The sequence below is a fragment of the Heteronotia binoei genome, chromosome 14 (genome assembly GCF_032191835.1).
Source record: "Heteronotia binoei isolate CCM8104 ecotype False Entrance Well chromosome 14, APGP_CSIRO_Hbin_v1, whole genome shotgun sequence".
In the NCBI taxonomy this organism is placed as follows: Eukaryota; Metazoa; Chordata; class Lepidosauria; order Squamata; family Gekkonidae; genus Heteronotia; species Heteronotia binoei.
Window position 1 is genome coordinate 61,171,572 of NC_083236.1, and position 20,025 is coordinate 61,191,596.

The following is a 20,025-nucleotide window of genomic DNA, read 5'->3' on the forward strand; positions in this document are numbered from 1 at the left end:
CCCTCTCCCATTAGATGTTCTATGCCATCTGAAACAGTTCAGTCTTGCAGGCCCTGCGGAACTGCGACAAATCCTGCAGGGCTGGGAGGGTGTTCCAAAGAATGGGGGCCGCCACCGAGAAGGCTCTTGCTCTGGTGGAGTTGAGCCTAGCCTCCTTTAGCCTAGGGACAGCCAAAAGATTTTGAGAACTTGATCTCAGTGCTCTCTGGGGAACATGTGGGGCAAGGCGGTCCCGCAGATAGGTATGTCGTAGGCCATATAGGGCTTTGAAGGTTAATACCAGGCCCTTGAAACGGATTCGGTACGCGACAGGCAGCCAGCGCAGCGCTCTCAGCACAGGCTGAATGTGCTCCTGATGGGGAAGCCCCCTTAGTAGCCTGGCTGCAGCATTCTGTACCAGCTGCAGCTTCCGAATCTGAGTCAAGGCAGCCTCATGTAGAGACTGTTACAGTAATCAATTCTTGAGGTGACCGAGGCGTGGATCACCATTGCTAAGTCGCTGCGCTCAAGGTAGGGGACCAACTGCTGTGTTCGCCAAAGAAAAAAAAAAGCAGCTCTGGCAGCAGCTGCTACTTGGGCCTCCATGGTTAAGGAGGACTCCAGGAGCGCTCCCAAGCTCTTAACCCTCGACGCTGGCGTCAATGGCGCTCCATCGAAGGCTGGTAGAGGAATCACCCTTCCCAGGCCACTGCGACTTAGATAGAGAACCTCCGTCTTGGTTGGAAGACAAAGCATACAGACAAACACAATTTTTATGTCAGCACTCAGTCTTAAAAATGCTTTCTTTGTATTTCTCCCATGGGATCCAGGGAACTGGGCAAAGGAAATTGTAGCTCTTTCCTTCCTTCCCCAGGGGACTTGGGAGGGAGCCTCAGCCAATAGAAGGAAGAGAGGTTTGGCTCAGTATTTCTGCTGTGTGATTGAGAGAGCCTGGAAAAACAAGCTCTGCTGCCCCCTTTCGTCCCCAAGGAAGGAGCCTCAGCCAAGGGAGAAAATAGAGGTTTCGCTCTGTAGCTCCTGTGCAATTCAGCAAGCCTTGCAAAGCAAGCTGTTATGCAGAAGGAAAGCAAGAGAGAGGGAGAAGATAGCAGATGATAGCCAGTTGCTTGGGGGGCTGCTAGGAGCCCTCCAGGGGCCTGATTTGGCTTCCGGACTGTATGTTTGACACCCCTGATTTAGACAGAGTTTATCTCCCTTTCCCAAAAATCTAGAGCTCGAAGGCATCCAATGAAGCTGATGGGCAGTAGGTTCAGGATGAACAAAAGGAAATGCTGCTTTACACAGACAGAGATTGAAACATAAGACGAGCCCTACCAGATCAGACCAATAGTTCGTCTAGTCCAGCATCCTATCTCACAAAGTCTTCCCCTGATGTTGCCTCCTGGCTCTGGGATTCAGAGGATCAGTGCCTCTGAAGAGGAGGTTCCCTACAGTCCCCATGGCTAGTAGCCACTGGTAGACTTCTCCTCCATGAATCTAGCTAGTCCTCTTCTTTATTATTCCTGAGGCCATCACTACATCCTCCGGCAGCAAATTTCAATCACTCTGTGTAAAGTAGTAGTTTAAAGTAGTGGTACTAATGGCAGCCGAACACGGACTGGTAGTAGAAATAGCAGAAGGTTTGTTTTGTTTTGCAACATCTATGACTGATTTATGTGAGTTGCGACTGATTTAACTGTCTGTCACACAGCAGGGGCCTAGGAGGGCCTTCTGCTGGCTGCCACCACTCTGGTCAGGGTCTACATGGGAGGGCCCAGAGCACCCGACCACCCCTGCATCTTCCTTATTAGTAAATACCTCTTAACTGTGACCAAGGAGATGTGAGGACCCAAGTACTATAACCAAAATTTACAGTGCTCAAATAATAAGTGGGTGAAAACAGTGAAATATATATATAGTAAAGATGGGTGCAAATAAACAGAAGCCCTGACACAACTAACTAGACATTCCCTGCTCTAATGCCAAACTCACCACCTTGGGTAAGGGATCTCTCCTGCAGCCTTCTTTCCTGCAGCCTTTCCCAGAGAGAACACACCCTGTCTGTGTTTGACCCTTTTATGCTGTCTGGGCCAGTTTGCCTCCAAAAGCTTGCCATCCAATCAGAGGGACAGAGGGGAGCCTGGGAGATGTAGGCTTTCCCTAGTAACTCCTAGGCAGGCTTCTCTGGAGCCTATAGGCCTCACTAGGCCCAGGATCATGACACTGTCTGTTGGAACAACACTTTGCCAAGTGGAGCAGCAGTGCAGCAGGAATGGGTGGAATAGAATCCGGGCTGTATGAGACTGTGCGTGCATGAACAGCACAGTTAAGAAGGGGACGTGATAAGCGAGTTGACAAACAGACTGTCAAAAATTGGGCTCCCTCTCCACGTGCGTCGAATAGGATATCGGCCAGACCACAGGCATTCCAGCATCCCTGAACATTCTCGTTTCCCTTCTCCATAAATGGTGCAGGACTCAGAACTGACAAAGCCACAATGGTGGAATCTTCACTTTGTTGTGTTCCCGTGAAGGAGGAACGTTGAGCATTTGGAAACACCTTTATTAAAATGATGTCACTCTTTGGAGGACTGTTGGATTTAAGTCCAGTGCTACCTTAGAGGACCAACACGATTCTTGAAGCATACACTTTCAAGAGTCAGAGCTTCCTTTCATCAGATACTGTGGCCCAGATCTTTAGATCTAGCCTCCAGAGAACATAAGAGAAGCCATGTTGGATCAAGTCAGTGGCCCATCCAGTCCAACACTCTGTGTCACACAGTGGCCAAAAAAAAAAAAGGTGCCATCAGGAGGTCCACCAGCAGGGCCAGAACTCCAGAAGCCCACCCACTGTGCCCATCAAACACCAAGAATACAGAGCATCACTGCCCCAGACATAAGAACATAAGAGAAGCCATGTTGGATCAGGCCAATGACCCATCCAGTCCAACGCTCAGGTGCCATCAGGAGGTCCACCAGCTCAGGTGCCATCAGGAGGTCCACCAGCAGGGCCAGAACTCCAGAATCCCACCCACTGTGCCTCTCAAGTACCAAGAATACAGAGCATTATTGCTGCAGACATAATGTTCCATCTATAAAGGTAAAAGTAGTCCCTTGTGCAAGCACTGAGTTTGTTTGTTTGTTTTATTGGATTTATATCCCACCCTCCAGGTCCACGAAGCAGGCTCAGGGTGGATCACAATACATAGCTTACAATAAAAACATTTACATTAAAAGTATTAAACAGTTTAAAAATAATTTGGTGCTAGTATTGATACAGATTTAAGATGGCATTTAATGATCTTAAAAATCCATTGGATCTAGTGTCTCGGTGGTGGTGGTCAGCCTTTCTGCTAACTGAAACAGTATCATCTAGACTGCAGTACTGTAGCTTACCACTCTGTGCCTTGGCGCTCTACACCTTGCAGCTAATGGCCCTGATGGACCACTGCTTTGTACATCTATCCGATCCCCTCATAAAGCTGTCTATACTTGTAACTGTGTCAGTGTTCCCGTGTGTTAATGACTCTTTGGTTGAAGAAGCACCTCCTTGTGTCAGTTTTAAACCTACTGCTGATTAATTTCATTGAGTGCCCACGAGTTCTTGTATTGGGAGCAATACTCCCTCTAAGCTGTGGCGTCTTGTGAGCAAAAATGCAACTTTGTGAGCTGCTGGCATTAAAAACTTGTGAGCCTCTGCATAAATTAGTTTGCTCAGGGGCCGTTTTTCTTGAGCGAAGACAAAGATGTGTGAGATGGAGGCTAAAAAACTGTGAGCCAGCTCGCACTAACTCAGCTTAGAGGGAACACTGATTGTGAGAAAGGAAGAAGAGTACTTCTTTTTCCACCTTCTCTGTCCCATGCGTAATTTTGTAAACCTCAGTCATGTCACCCCTCAGTCATCAGAGAAGCTAAATACTTCTGAGGCCTTCTCTAGGATGTGGGGAAAAATGCTCAAATGTCACCACCTGGCTTTCCCCCTCTTATAAATAAATGAGTGGGGCAAAGAAACAAGAACAGAATAAGAAATGACATGGTGCATTTTTTTCCCTGGACTGTGCCATTTGGGATAGGGGTAGGAGAGCCCTTATTGAATGCTCCCCTTAAGAGGGGGGCTTCCTCTTGCATTTAGAAAAGTGAACTATTGCCTAGAAGTAGGGGTGTAATTCTAGCAGGAGCTCCTTTGCATATTAGGCCACACACCCCTGATGTAGCCAATCCTCCAGGAGCTTACAAAAAAGAGTCTTGTAAGCTCTTGAAGGATTGGCTACACCAGGGGTCGTGGCCTAATATGTAAAAAGAGCTCCTGCTAGAATTCCACCCCTGCCTAGAAGACCACTATCTTTCTCCTGAGTTAACCACGACTGCCTTTTTCTTCCTTTCAGAATGGAGATGGTACCATAGACTTCAGGGAATATGTGATCGGTTTGTCCGTTTTATGCAATCCTGCCAACACAGAAGAAACCATTCAGATGGCGTTTAAGGTAAGTATATTGCCTGTCCATAGCAGGGCTAAAGTCATTATCTTCTCTAATGAAGAAGAAGGAGGAGGAGGAGAAGGAGAAGAAGAAGAAGAGAAGGAGGAGGAGGAGGAGAAGAAGAAGAATGCAGATTTATACCCCACCCTTCTCTCTGAATCAGAGACTCAGAGCAGCTTACAATCTCCTATATCTTCTCCCCCCACAACAGACACCCTGTGAGGTGGGTGGGGCTGAGAGGGCTTTCATAGCAGCTGCCCTTTCAAGGACAACTTCCTGCGATAGCTACGGCTGACCCAAGGCCATTCCAGCAGGTACAGGTGGAGGAGTGGGGAATCAAACTTGGTTCTACCAGATAAAAGTCTGAACACTTAACCACTACACCAAACTGACTCTCTGCCAGCTTACAATCTCCTTTCCCTCCCCTCCTCGCAACAGACACCCTGTGATGTAGGTGGGGCTGAGAGAGCTCTGACAGAAACTGCTCTTGAGAGGAACTGCTCTGTGAGAACTTGTGACTGACTTAAGGGTCGCCACAGCAGGTGCAAGTGGAGGAGTGGGGAATCAAACTGGGCTCTCCCAGATAAAAGTTCTCACACTTTAACCACTACACCAAACTGGCTGTCTGCCAGTCAAAGCAGACAGTACTGAGCTAGATGCACCAAGGAATTGACTTGGGGCAAGACAGGGTCACACGTAGCAGCCCACACTGCCATATCCTCTCCCTGTTTCTTCAGTAACATCCAACATAATATGATTCTCTGACTTCGCTGGGTGTCAGTCTTCTTGTTTTTTTGGCGGGGGGCAGGATTTAATTTTAGAACTTTGTTTTTTTGCAATGCATATAAATTATAAAGATAATTGTTCAAAAAAATGTTAAGTTGCACAGATGGATTTAATGAAAAGCAGTGAGATTTTTTGGAATGTCAAATAGGTTTGTGCATTCCAAGGCCGATTCCCCACTAGCCTTATGCCGCGCTCACACTCCTATTCTCTGCGGAGCTTCCGTCCGATTTCACACTATCTGCCCCCAGGCTGCAACTCGCTTCACCTTTTTCATGCAGCAAACAGAAACTGGTTTTTAGAGGATCTTGTTTGCCATGCGAAAGAGCTGGAGCCGGTTTGGTGTAGTGGTGAAGTGTGCGAACTCTTATCTGGGAGAACCGGGTTGGATCCCCCACTCCTCCACTCGCAGCTGCTGGAATGGCCTTGGGTCAGCCATAGCTATCGCAGAGGTTGTCCTTGAAAGGGCAGCTGCTGGGAGAGCCCTCTCAGCCCCACCTACCTCACAGGGTATCTGTTGTGGGGGGGAGAGGTAAAGGAGTTTGTGAGCCGCTCTGAGACTCTTCGGAGTGGAGGGCGGGATATAAATCCAGTATCTTCATCTACCTCACAGGGTGTCTGTTGTGGGGGAGGATGGTAAAGGAGATTGTGAGCCGCTCTGAGACTCTTCGGAGTGGAGGGCGGGATATAAATCCAGTATCTTCATCTACCTCACAGGGTGTCTGTTGTGGGGGAGGAAGATAAAGGAGATTGTGAGCCACTCTGAGACTCTGATTCAGAGAGAAGGGCGGGGTATAAATCTGCAATTCTTTTCCAGTTCTTCTTCCTGAAGTAGAATTTTTGCTCACAAGACTCCACAGCTTAGAGGGAGGTATTGTTTGTGGGTAACAGCACAACTGGACTGACTTGGTGGTCTCCCATCTAAGTACTAACCAGGGCTCACCCCGCTTAGCTTCTGAGATCTGACAAGATGGGCTAGAAGAAGATGATGAAGAAGAAGATATTGGATTTATATCCCGCCCTCCACTCCAAAGAGTCTCAGAGTGGCTCACAATCTCCTTTCCCTTCCTCCCCCACAACAGACACCCTGTGAGGTAGATGAAGATATTGGATTTATAGCCCGCCCTCCACTCCGAAGAGTCTCAGAGCGGCTCACAATCTCCTTTCCCTTCCTCCCCCACAACAGACACCCTGTGAGGTAGATGAAGATATTGGATTTATATCCCGCCCTCCACTCCGAAGAGTCTCAGAGTGGCTCGCAATCTCCTTTCCCTTCCTCCCCCACAACAGACACCCTGTGAGGTAGATGAAGATATTGGATTTATATCCCGCCCTCCACTCCGAAGAGTCTCAGAGCGGCTCGCAATCTCCTTTCCCTTCCTCCCCCACAACAGACACCCTGTGAGGTAGATGAAGATATTGGATTTATATCCCGCCCTCCACCCCGAAGAGTCTCAGAGTGGCTCACAATCTCCTTTCCCTTCCTCCCCCACAACAGACACCCTGTGAGGTAGAAGAAGATATTGGATTTATATCCCGCCCTCCACTCCAAAGAGTCTCAGAGTGGCTCACAATCTCCTTTCCCTTCCTCCCCCACAACAGACACCCTGTGAGGTAGATGAAGATATTGGATTTATAGCCCGCCCTCCACTCCGAAGAGTCTCAGAGCGGCTCACAATCTCCTTTCCCTTCCTCCCCCACAACAGACACCCTGTGAGGTAGATGAAGATATTGGATTTATATCCCGCCCTCCACTCCGAAGAGTCTCAGAGTGGCTCGCAATCTCCTTTCCCTTCCTCCCCCACAACAGACACCCTGTGAGGTAGATGAAGATATTGGATTTATATCCCGCCCTCCACTCCGAAGAGTCTCAGAGCGGCTCGCAATCTCCTTTCCCTTCCTCCCCCACAACAGACACCCTGTGAGGTAGATGAAGATATTGGATTTATATCCCGCCCTCCACCCCGAAGAGTCTCAGAGTGGCTCACAATCTCCTTTCCCTTCCTCCCCCACAACAGACACCCTGTGAGGTAGATGAAGATATTGGATTTATATCCCGCCCTCCACTCCGAAGAGTCTCAGAGCGGCTCACAATCTCCTTTCCCTTCCTCCCCCACAACAGACACCCTGTGAGGTAGATGAAGATATTGGATTTATATCCCGCCCTCCACTCCGAAGAGTCTCAGAGCGGCTCACAATCTCCTTTCCCTTCCTCCCCCACAACAGACACCCTGTGAGGTAGATGAAGATATTGGATTTATATCCCGCCCTCCACTCCGAAGAGTCTCAGAGCGGCTCACAATCTCCTTTCCCTTCCTCCCCCACAACAGACACCCTGTGAGGTAGATGAAGATATTGGATTTATATCCCGCCCTCCACTCCGAAGAGTCTCAGAGCGGCTCACAATCTCCATTCCCTTCCTCCCCCACAACAGACACCCTGTGAGGTGGGTGGGGCTGCAGAGGGCTCTCACAGCAGCTGCCCTTTCAAGGACAACCTCTGCCAGAGCTATGTCTGACCCAAGGCTAACCTAAGTCATCTGGGTCAGGGTATAAATCTGCAATTCTTCTTCTCCTTCTAGTTGCAGCCCTGGGGCAGATAGCTTGGAATCCTACCAAAGCCCCACGGAGGAGAGGAGAGTGAGAGTGGCAGAAGGCTAGTGGGGAATCGGTCCAAGACTGATTGGAGAAAAAACCCACACTTTTGTCAGGGTTGTAAATATGCCAGGGTCGCATATGAGCCGGTATGGGGTAGTTATTGAGAGTATTCAAACTGGGATTTGCCTGCCTTGGTCCATTTACTCTCTCGCCTGGCCTACATCTAAAGATGTCAACCACCGGGTGGGATCTGGGAATCACCCAGAATTCCAGCTCATCTCCGGACTACAGAGATCAGCTCCCCTGGAGAAAGCAGAAAGTACCCCATTGAGGTCCCTGTCCTCCCCAGGCTCCATCCCCAAAGCTCCAGGAGTTTCCCCGCGTGGAGCTGGCCCCCCTACACCTCCCCATCCCCCACCCATGGCCAAGGGGAACCTGGCGACCCTACCTGCACCACCGATTTATTCAATCTCATTCTTTCTTCCAGCTCTTTGATCTTGACGATGACGGTGTCATAACAGAAAACGAATTTGCCGCTGTCGTCCGGTCATCCCTCGGACTTCCCGACCTTGATGTCTCTAAACTCTTTGAGGAAATAGATGCTGACAAGACCAACAAGCTCTCTTACGGCAAGTGCAGCTTTGTCCAGCTGTCATGGCTCCCTGCAGAAGAGCGTGAGGACAGCGGCGGCCCAGGCTTTTTCTTTTTTGGAGCAGGAACTCATTTGCGTATTAGGCCACGCTCCCCGATGTAGCCAATCCTCCAAGAGCTTCCAGGGCCTACTGTAAGCTCTTGGAGGATTGGCTGCATCAGGGGGCGTGGCCTAATACGCAAAGGAGTTCCTGCTGCCAAAAAAAAGCCCCGACGGTGGCATTTCAAAGTGCTGGATTGTAGACCAGGATTGGTTTAAATGCAGCTCATCAGCCGTGAGCTTTGAGCTAGTTGCTTTCGGTTTAACTTGCTTTACAAAGTTATTGTGAAGATAAAAACAGAGGAGGGAAGAATATGTATGCTTCCCCTGAGCATCTTGGGAAAGGGGAAGGTTAAATATGAGTAAGGTTGGTTCCCCCAGAGTTCTTTGGGGTACGCAGGGCTTTTTTTTTTTGAGCAGGAATGCAGATCCAGCTGGCTTGGTGTCAGGGGGTGTGGCCTAATATGCAAATGAGTTCCCGCTGGGCTTTTTATGCAAAATGTCCTATGTGAAACAATGGTGACATCAGGGGGTGTGACCTATGATGCGAATGAGTTCCTGCTGGGCTTTTTCGACCAAAAAAGCCCGGGGGGTGCCCGTGATTGCTCTCTTTAAGTATCTGGCAGGGCTGTCACTTAAAGGAGAGCAGGGAGCTGTTCCTGTTGGTAGCAGAAGAAAGGACTCACAATAATGGGTTTAAATTAAGGGCAGGAAGGTACCAGCTGGATATCAGGAAAATCCTTTTGACAGTAAGAGATGTTCAACAGTGGAATCAGCTACCTAGGGAAGTGGGGAGCTCTCCTTCCCTGGCAGACTTTAAGCAGCAGCTGGACAAACACTTGTTAGGGATGCTCTAGGGCAGGGGTCCTCAAACTTTTTAAATAGGGGGCCAGTTCACTGTCCCTCAGACTGTTGGAGGGCCGGACTGCCGTTACTGTACAAGGCCGCGGGCCATCAGTTCTCCGTCTTCTGCATCTCTCTCCCTTCCCCACACCACACACCCCGGCCTGGGAACTCACCTCACCTCGGTATCACCTCACACTCTGTCTCCGCCACCTCAGCCCAGTGCCGGAAGTGTGCGTTGCTAACGCGAGTTTAGGTCGAACGTCACTTCCGGTCTGATTTTGCCATAACCAGGCGGGCCGCATAAACGTCCTCAGCGGGCCGCATCTGGCCCGCGGGCCGTAGTTTGAGGACCCCTGCTCTAGGGTCTAGTCTGATCCTGCATTGAGCAGGAGGCTGGACTAGATGGCCTCTGTGGCCCCTTCCAACTCAGTTCCCTGAAACCAAAGCTGACCTAACTTGTAATTTGTTCTGTTGGTTTGTGGCATGCACTTTGCACAAACGTTTAAACAAAAAATAACTTTGGTTATTGTTATTTTTTTTAATTTTCAGAAGAGTTCAAAGAATTTGCCCTAAAGCACCCCGAATACGCCAAGCTGTTTACCACCTACCTTGAGCTACAACGATGCCAAGTACATCTGCAGTCAGAAGTTGATGATTACAGCCCCCCTCCAAAAACTCCAGTCTCCAAAAAGAACTCCGGCCCAAAGAATAAAATCTATCCTCAGAGCAGTGAAGATGACAATTCGGGTGCCTCAGACAAAAAAGATGACTGAACCGCAGCGACTTTCCCCGCCAAAAAAAATGTAATCTTCTCAAGGATTTTGTTCTTTAAAACAACCAAATGCTCCACCAGTCGGTCTCAGAAAGCAAAGGAGGGGGAATTAACTGCTTTTTAAATAATTTTATGTTGCTTTTTAAAAATTGCTTTTTTAAAATTAATAAATTATTACTTTTCGCCACAGAGGCCGTGTGCGGTAAGAATTGTGCTCCTCTCGGGACCAGAATGCCTGCGTCAAAGTGAAATGTGGCACGTCGTCTGCTTTCTTCCATAAGCACTTTAAAAAAAAAAAAACTTGCTTCAAGGCAGAAGTTTATGCACAGTTTCACATTTCTGGACGAGCAAACAGAATTTTCACAACTGGGGTCAAAACCTGTTTGAAGAACCGAGCTCAAACATCTTCGGGTTCGGAAAAATCTGGACGTTACCTTTTTTGGAACGTCAGTGTGGGGAGACAAAATCAGAGGCGTCCATTTCTCACCTTGTTACTCATTTTTCACCCCATCTCCCCCCCACAAACACTTCCTGTTTCCCACTCTGGGCCTGTGCCTTTCTTTAGTTCCGTTTCGTTCATTGGGAAGTAGTTGGCTGAGCAGCCATCTTGTTTGCTACTTGACTGGCCATTGTATGGCTTCTTGGAGAAGAGTGAAGGAAGGACACTGCAGTTGTCTAGGAGAAGCTAACCGGGACATCCCATCCTTTCTAGCTCTGACTGGAAGTGAGTAGGAAAGCGTGCCTGCTAGGGAACTGTGTCTTTCCCATCCCAAAATAGGCAGTAGTCTTGGCAACCAGTCATTTGTGTATGTAATCAACTAAACAGAACACTCAATACACCGTCCAATGTTTGGACCAACCCTGAAAATGACCACTATTTGATCTTCTGCATCACTCAACTTACGAAGCAACATTCCTGGACTCTTGTTTTCAAGCTCTTGGTATGCCTTTTGGAAGAACCCATCCTTTCTGAAAGTTTTATGATTTCGGTGATGGAAAGTTCGAGTCGCAAATGACTTAATGGTGACCCTGTAGGGTTTTTCAAGGCAATAGAGTTCAGAGGTGGTTTACCATTGCCTGCCTTTGCATATCTACCTTGGACTTCCTTGGTGGTCTCCCTTCCAAGTTCTCACTAGGTCTGAGCCTGCTTAACTTCCAAGATTTGATATGGGCTAGCCTAGTTGGAGGGAAATGAATGCAGAAGTACAGAAACGTGCTGTGACTTTCCAGAGCTTTGGTGTAGTGGTTAAGTGTGCGGATTCTTATTTGGGAGAGCCAGGTTTGATTCCCCACTCCTCTACATGCACCTGCTGATGCGACCTTGTGTCAGTCGCAAGTCCTCGCAGAGCTGTTCATCTCAAGAGCAGTTCCTGTCAGAGCTCTCTCAGCTCTATCCACCTCATAGTGTGTCTGTTGCGGGGAGGGGAAGGGAAAGGAGATTGTAAGCCACTCTGAAACTCCTTTGGGTATTGAAGGATGGGGGTATAAATCCAATCACTTTTCCCCCCTTCTAACTAGTTTTGAGTCTTCTACAGAGGAGTTTTAGTGAATGTAGAGGGTCCATGGCTCAGTGGTAGAGAATCTGTTTTGCATGCATCAAGTCCCCGATTCAGTTTCCGGCCTGTCGTCCTTAAAATGGGCAGATGGGAGACCTTCACCTGAGACCCTAGAGAAGGACTACCAATGAGAGTAAGCAACACTGACCGCAATAGACCAATGGTCTGACTCTTTATAAGCCACTTTGTGTGTTCATATAAGTTGCAAATGCCCAGTTGTGGTATCAGGGCTCCTAAGAACTTACCATTGGGTGACTGTATCCATGTGGAAGTTCAGCCACCCCATTTGGATGTCTCATCTGCATGAGAACGGTTGCAAGATGTTGTGGTGTGAGTTGATTCCTTCCTGTCAAAACCGATTTAACTGCCACATGAAGTGTCATACTTCTTGGTAGAACAGGAGTATCCATGCCTCCTTCGCCAGTTGGAGAAGGACATCATCAAGCCTATAGTAGTGTGTATTGTCCTCACGTTGAGGGAGGTTAGGGAGAGACTGGTGCTCACTCAGGGGATTTAAGTCTTGTGAAGCCATAGTAGAGTAGTCTTGAACTCTGCCAGTTTCTACAACGTTCTGACTTACTGCAGTAACACCCGTCTGCTCCTTTACTCAATGTAAAGTGCATTTTCCTTGGGAAGTTTATGCAGGTGTGCTGTGAGAAGTAGGAACAAATAATGTTTTTTTTTTTCTTTAAACCTGTTGTCTCAGGTGGGTAATTGTGTCAGCTTGCATTAGAAGAGCCTGATTTCAAGTCCCGCAAAGCCATCGTAGAGTAGTCTTGAACTCTGCCAGTTTCTACAACGTTCGGAATTACTGCAGTAACACCCGTCTGCTCCTTTACCCAATATAAAGTGCATTTTCCTTGGGAAGTGTATGCAGGTGTGCTGTTAGAAGTAGGAACAAATAATGTTTGTTTTTTTCTTTGAACCTGTTGTCTCAGGTGGGTAGTTGTGTCGGCCTGCATTAGAAGAGCCTGATTTCAAGTCCCGCAAAGCAATAATAGAGTAGTCTCGAACTCTGCCAGTTTCTACAAAGTTCTGAATTACTGCAGTAACACCCGTCTGCTCCTTTACCCAGTATAAAGTGCATTTTCCTTGGGAAGTTTATGCAGGTGTGCTGTTAGAAATAGGAACAAATAATGTGGATTTTAAAAAAAAAATCTGTTCTCAGGTGGGTGTGTTGGCCCACATTAGGAGAGCAGGATTTCAAGTCCCATGGCATCTTAACAAGATTTCCATAGACTGACAAGAGTTCCAGGGTGTAAGTTTTCAAGAGTCAAAGTTCCCATTGCTAGACTCTCAAAAGCTTAGTAGAAATCAGGGGTCATTTCATAGAAAAAGAGGTGCCGGAGCTTATTAGCACCGACTCATTTGCATAAGCCACACACCCCCTGACATCACCAGAAGGTGTCCTCGATTATACCAGCTCAGCATCTACCTTAAAATGCTTCTTGAATTATCGTTGTCATCATAAAACCTCACTCCCATCATACTCTTTAAATTACTCTCTCCTATGTGGCCACAGTGGCATGAAGAAGAGTGCCATCTGTCTGCTTGATGTGTATGGGTTATTTTCCCCCTTTTTTGTGTGGAGAAAAATATGAAAAAGTTTGTCAAATCTCCAGCAAAATTATCACAGCGGGTTTGAGCAATGGAGCCCAGACACAAGTATTGGGGGGGGATAGGGTACGAAAGAAAAAGCACAACGAAATCTAGAAGTTCCAGAGCTCCGCTCCTGTGAACTCCTGCCCAAAATGAGGCCTTCGTCTTATGTTCTTATATACTAATTTACAATACAAAAATGTGGCATTTGCTGCCAGAGGATGCAGGGATGAACGCAGGAATAAACAGCTATAAAGGGGGATTAGATAGATTTACAGGGGAGAAGTCTATCAATGTCTACTAGCGTGGTGGTTGAGGGGAAGCCTCTGCATTCAGAGGCACTAAGTCTCTGAATCCCAGAACCAGGAGGCAACAGTAGGGGAAAGTCTCCATCTATATACCCTGTTGCTTGGCCTTCAGAGAAACTGGTTGGCCATTGTGTGAGACAGGATGTTGGACTAGATGGACCCTCACTTGTCTGACCCAGCAGGGCTCTTCTGATGTTCTTATGAAGGCCTTGGCCTCTCTGCCCTGTTGTTGACCCTCCAGAGGAACTGATTGGCCACTGCGTGAGACAGGATGCTGGACTAGATGGACCCTCACTGGTCTGATCCAGCAGGGCTCTTCTGATGTTCTTCTAAGGGGAAGGCCTCAGCCTCTCTGCCCTGTTGTTGACCCTCCAGAGGATCTGGTTAGCCATTGTGTGAGACAGGATGTTGGACTAGATGGACCCTCACTGGTCTGATACAGCAGGGCTCTTCTGATGTTCTTATGAAGGCCTCGGCCTCTATGGCCTGTTGTTGGACCTCCAGAGGATCTGGTTGGCCACTGCTTAAGACAAGATGCTGGACTAGATGGACCACTGGTCAGATCCAGCAGGGCTCTTCTGATGTTCTTATGAAGGCCTCAGCTTCTCTGCCCTGTTGTTGGCCCTCCAGAGAAACTGGTTGGCCATTGTGTGAGACAGGATGTTGAACTAGATGGACCCTCACTGGTCTGATCCAGCAGGGCTCTTCTGATGTTTTTATGAAGGTCTCAGCTTCTCTGCCCTGTTGTTGGCCCTCCAGAGGAACTGGTTGGCCACTGTGTGAGACAGGATGCTGGACTAGATGGACCCTCACTGGTCTGATCCAGCAGGGCTCCTCTGATGTTCTTATGGAAATCTCCTCTTGTATGATTCTCTGGAGACAAAGAGAGCGATAGAAGTGAACCAAATAACACAAATGGTTTTGGGGGAAACTGTCCTGCCTCCTGGGTTTGTGGATGGAAAAAGTTAAGAGTTGTTCTTAAAAGGCACTGTCTGCTATAATCCCCAGGCATTAATCAACCCAGTGATAAGCATGTTTTCAATGCTGTAAAATACACTTGAGCTATGTGTGTGTTTTGAAGCATATTTATATTGTGTTGTATTGTGGTTCCTGATGTTGTGCAAGGAAATAAAGGAGAGTCACATGAGTCAAAAAAGTTGCAAAAATGAACTTTCACTGGAAGAAGGAGGTAGAATCCTAGAATCATAGAGTTGGAAAGGGTCCGTAGAGGCTATCTAGTCCAACCCCCTGCTCAATGCAGAATCAGCCTAGAGCATACCTGAGAAGTGTTTGTCCACACACTGCTTAAAGACTGCCAGTGAGGGGGGCTCCCCCCCCCTCCCAGTAGCTGATTCCACTGTTACAGGCAAGGATGGAATTCTAGCAGGAGCTCCTTTGCATATTAGGCCACACACCCCTGATGTAGGCAAAAAAGAGCCTTGTAAGCTCTTGGAGGATTGGCTGCATCGGGTGTGTGGCCTAATATGCAAAGGAGCTCCTGCTAGAATTCCACCCCTGGTTACAGGTACAAATGCTTGTTAGATTCATGTGAAATGGAGAGTCAAAAATACAGCAATGCATTTATGGGGTCTTTGGCCTTCCAATCTCAGGTTAAGAACATTAGGGTTTCAGTCTGGTCTATAAGCCATGATTGGGGGTTTGCCTTTTTGAGCTGAAGAGCAATTTTTCATGTGTGGTTCTGTGTTTCATTTTCACCTTCCTTCATACCTTATGGCTTTTAAGATTCCTGTGTCTCAAATAAAACATTTTGTAAAAAGAAAGTCGAGTGGCCTGCATCAATTGTACACCACCGTTTCTTCATTTTGGTTTGCCTTTCCGCACCTGTTTTGCTCCCTCTAGTGTCTGGCTTCAAGATTACATCGCTTTATGACTGGCATGAAAAATCTGCAGTCGATGTATAGGATGTAAAGTGTGGTAATATGTAATTGACCACTAGAGGGACCAAAGCACATGCAGAAGGGGGGGGGAAAGGCAACAGGAACACACAATCGAGGAAAAATGAGAGTGTAGGAAAGCCTGCAGAAACGGCTTTCTTGCTATATCAGAGGTGAATGTTTGAGTTCAGAATCATATACACATGCACAAGGAGATCCGTTATATCTGGTCTTCAAAATAATTCTTGGGGTTGGTGTCATGTGCTGAGGTGACAAGGTACTTGCAGGGACCTTTTTTTTTTGGTAGTTGGAGGCAGGGCTTTTTTTGTAGCCAAGAACTCCTTTGCATATTAGGTCACACCTCCTGATGTAGCCAATCCTCCAAGAGCTTACAGGGTTATTAGCACAGGGCACAGAATTGGCTACATCGGGGGTGCAGCCTAATATGCAGAGGAGTCCCTGCTACGAAAAAAGCCCTGGTTGGAGGTGTCAGCTAGGGGCCGTTTTCCGACACCAACATTGCTGTTTACTCACACCAGCCCTTCGTTGTCGTTTTTGTTTAGAGCTTTTATATATCACCCGTCCAGGAGAATGGTTAATGGAAGGTTCCGTTATCATAGGAGGACTGTGTGGCGTGCTTCAGGTATGAGAAATAGAGTTCACCTTGATTGGTAGATGCTGTTAGCAACTGCTGAGGAAAAATTCACAAGAGTGACACTATTAACACAAGAACATGAGAGAAACCACATTGGATCAGGCCAATGGCCCATCAGTCCAACACTCTGTGTCACACCATGGCCAAAAAAACCTCCAGAAAAAACCCAAGTGCCATCAGAAGGTCCACCAGTGGGACTAGAAGCCCTCCCACTGTGCCCCCCCACAAGCACCAAGAATACAAAGCATCACTGCCCCAGACAGAGAGTTCCATATATACCCTGTGGCTAATAGCCACTGATGGACCTCTGCTCCATATGTTTATCCAGTCTCCTCTTGAAATTGTCTATGCTTGTAGCTGCCACCACCTCCCGTGGCAGTGAATTCCACGTGTTAATCACTCTTTGGGTGAAGAACTACTTCCTTTTATTCGTTCTAACCCCACTGCTCAGCGATTTCATTGAGTGCCCACAAGTTCTCATATTGTGAGAAAGGGAGAAAAGGACTTCTTTCTCTACTTTCTCCATCCCATACATAATCTTGTAAACCTCTATCGTGTCACCCCTCAGTAGACGTTTCTCCAAGCTAAAGAGCCCCAAGTGTTTTAACCTTTCTTCATAGGGAAAGTGTTTCAACTTTATTATTTTGGAGGCTGCAGATTTCTTTTAAAGGAATTAAATAGGCAAAGAGAAGAGGCTCTGAAATACACTAAAAATTCTAAGCTATGTTGTTATCTCTTTTCAGAAACCATCTGGGATTTGCTGCATTAACACCCCCCACCCCTTTAAACGGAGAGGCTGCGTTTATTTTAATGACCTTTTCTTCATTCATTACTTCTAGACCCTGGGAGTAAAAACTTACCCTTTCCAAGATATAGCCTTTCTCTGGCTGCATGGGGCGATGCTTCACTTGTAGCAGGTGTAGCTGTATGGCTACTGTGCATAGAAATGTGGAGATCAGATCTCTTTCGGCATCGGGGAAGGTATTCGCAATCCGGTTAAACGAAAACGGACCTTTCCCTAAGGCAAGCGAGCGGCTGACGTTTCGGGAATCCCAAATGCAAACAGGGGCATCTGAGCTGATTTTTAAAGACTGCAAGATCACGACCCGATCCTGCATGCCTACTCGGAAGTAAGGCCCACTGAGTAAGGCTTGTTCCTCGGTGCACGAAGGACCACAACTTTCACGGGCCGGTCAGGGGAGGGCCTTTATATTGTTTCTTGTCTACAACACAATACAGTTTACTAAGGAAAACAAATATTTTTGGGAAATGCCACTAACGGGCAGCATTTGATATTTCTTTGTCTTTCTTTTCACATAATCCTGGGGAAACTGAGAAGCGTTTCTGGCTGCATGCTTTGGGGACAGCACAGGGGAAGTTTTGCCATGGGACATGATTTACTTGAGCTTGCAGTGGCTGCCAGGGATTCAAACCTAAGTCTCTCAGATCTAGGGTTGCCAGCCTCCAGGTGGGGCCTGGGGATATCCCACGTTTACGACCGATCTCCAGCTGGCAGAGATCAGCTCCCCTGGAGAAAATGGCTGCTGTGAAGGGTGGACTCTAGGGCATTGCACCATGCTGAGGCCCCTCCCCTCCCCAAACCCCGCCTTCTCCCATCTCCACCCTCCAAAGTTTCCAGGTATTTTCCGACACAAACCTGGGTACCCTATTCGGATCCCCGTCTACCCACTGAATCACACCGGCTCACGTCTTTATCTCTTAAACCAAATCTTCCCTTCATTGTGCGCTCTAAAATTCAGGAGCCACGAGTCAGGCTCTTCTCCACCTCTCTTCCATAACTCGATTACCTGCTGCAACCTCCAAATGCCCCCTTGCAATGAGTGATTATTGACCTGATAATGGGTCACAAGGTGGAGTAACGTCCATGCTGAGAAGCCAGCGGTCATTGCTTGTACGAGTTTTCCTGGAATCCCCCCCCCCTCCTGCGAGAAAACAGAGCTGCAATAATTGAATGCAGTGACTGTACTTTGCTTTCCGATAGCCTTTTGTGATTCTATGAATTTGGTGGTGCCGGAAATTGCTTTGGTTGCAGTCAGTAGGCCTTGCCCCAACAATAAGACTCCCCATAAGAATTCAGAGGTTGCCCTCTTTCCTCCTCCACTTGCAGCTGCTGGAATGGCCTTGGGTCAGCCCTAGTTTTCACAGGAGTTGTCCTTAAAATGCAACTTTTGGGAGAGCTCTCTCAGCCTCACCTACCTCACAAGGTGTTTGTCATGGGGGAGGAAGGTAAAGGAGATTGTAAGCCGCTCTGAGATTCCAAGTGAAGGGCAGGATATGAATCCCCCATCATTATCGTCTTCATCTTCTTTGCTGTCACTGGACCCAGTGCATGCCCAGGTCTGAAGGTAGAGTTGCCAATCTCCAGATGGGGTCTGGAGATCTCCCAGAATTACAAATGATCTCTAGACAACAGAGATCAACTCCTCCAGAGAAAATGGCTGCTTTGGAAAAGTAGACTTTTACCGTTTTCGCACACAGCTTACCTCGCAGTCACAATCCTGTTCCCTCCGCAGCGTCTGGTCGGATTTCCCACCATCTGCGCAGGAGTTACAGGAAGTGCCGCAGCTTTTGCGTAGCAAACGTAAACCACTAAAACCCAGTTTGTTTGCTATGCAAAAGCCGCGGCACTTCCTGTAACTCCGGCGCAGATGGTGGGAAATCCGATCAGACGCTGAGGAGGGAACAGGATTTTGACTGCGAGGTAAGCTGTGTGCGAAAACGGTCTTTATGACATGAGGTGTTTACCATAAGGATTGGGGATTCCCAAAGAATCAGAGCCAGCATGGTGTAAGAGTGGCAGACTTTCATCTGGAGCATTTGATTTCATTACCCTCTCCTCCACATGCTGCCAGCTGGGTGACCTTGGATCAGTCACAGTTCTCTCAGGGCTCTCTCAGCCCCACCTACCTAAGACGACACTGTTTCAGTTAGCATTTAACTGAAATGCTGACCGCCACCACTGAGACGGTAGATCCAATGGGTGCTTAAGACCATTGAACGCCATCTTAAATCTGTATCAAAACTAGCACCAAATTATTTTTAAACTGTTTAATGCTTTTAATGAAAATGTTTTTTTAATTGTAAGCTATGTGTTGTGAGCCACCCTGAGCCTGATTTAGCGGGAAGGGCGGGATGTAAATCCAATAAAATAAAAATAATAAATAAATACCTCACAGGCTGTCTGTTGTGAGGAGAGGAAGGGAAGGTGACGGTATGCCACTCTGAGATTCCTTTGGGTAGTGAAGGGTGGGGCAGAAAACCAATTTTCCCCTTCCCCCCTTCTTTCTTCTTCTCCCGGAAGTGATATCAGAGCCTGTCACCCACCCAATAAGAACTGGCATGACTTCCAGGTGACACTAAGAAAACCAGTGGTCCAGCCTCCTGTCTCACACATTAGCCAACCAGTTCCTCTATGTCAACAGGACATAGAGACTGAGACTTCCCCTAACGTTCCTTCTCAGTACTGACTTTATCCTACATGAATCTGCCTTATCTCCTTTTAAAGACAGTCTAGGAATCACCCCAATCTTTATGGTAAAGACCATAGATCCTGGGAGAATTCCTAGAGGACACAGAGGAAGTGACATCATGCCCTCAAACTCCACCCTTCCCAGACGCTACCCCAAAAGTCTTCTGACATTTACCAGAGTGGGTCTGGTAACTGGTATGAAGGGTCTATTTGCTCCATCAACAGCTGAAAGTGGGAGTGGCTGAGGGAATTTAAATCCTCAGAATTCTAATGTTGAGTGGCTAAGAGAAATCCCAGAAGTAGGGCTGGCCAATAAGCACATAAGCCATGTTGGATCAGGCCAATGGCCCATCCAGTTCAACACTGTCACACAGTGG

At 47.7% G+C, this 20,025-nt stretch overlaps 1 protein-coding gene across 1 annotated transcript in view; it reads left to right on the top strand.

The window, feature by feature from the left end:
• The window catches only part of LPCAT2 (lysophosphatidylcholine acyltransferase 2), a 71,191-nt gene extending 60,977 nt beyond the window's left edge, over positions 1–10,214 (top strand). Inside the window, exons 12-14 of the mRNA XM_060253779.1 lie at positions 4,364–4,462; positions 8,324–8,465; positions 9,923–10,214. Coding sequence (XP_060109762.1) covers positions 4,364–4,462; positions 8,324–8,465; positions 9,923–10,146 — 465 coding nt within the window. The 3' untranslated portion in view covers positions 10,147–10,214. The remainder of the gene's footprint in view (positions 1–4,363; positions 4,463–8,323; positions 8,466–9,922) is intronic.
• The last annotated feature ends 9,811 nt before the right edge of the window (positions 10,215–20,025 follow it).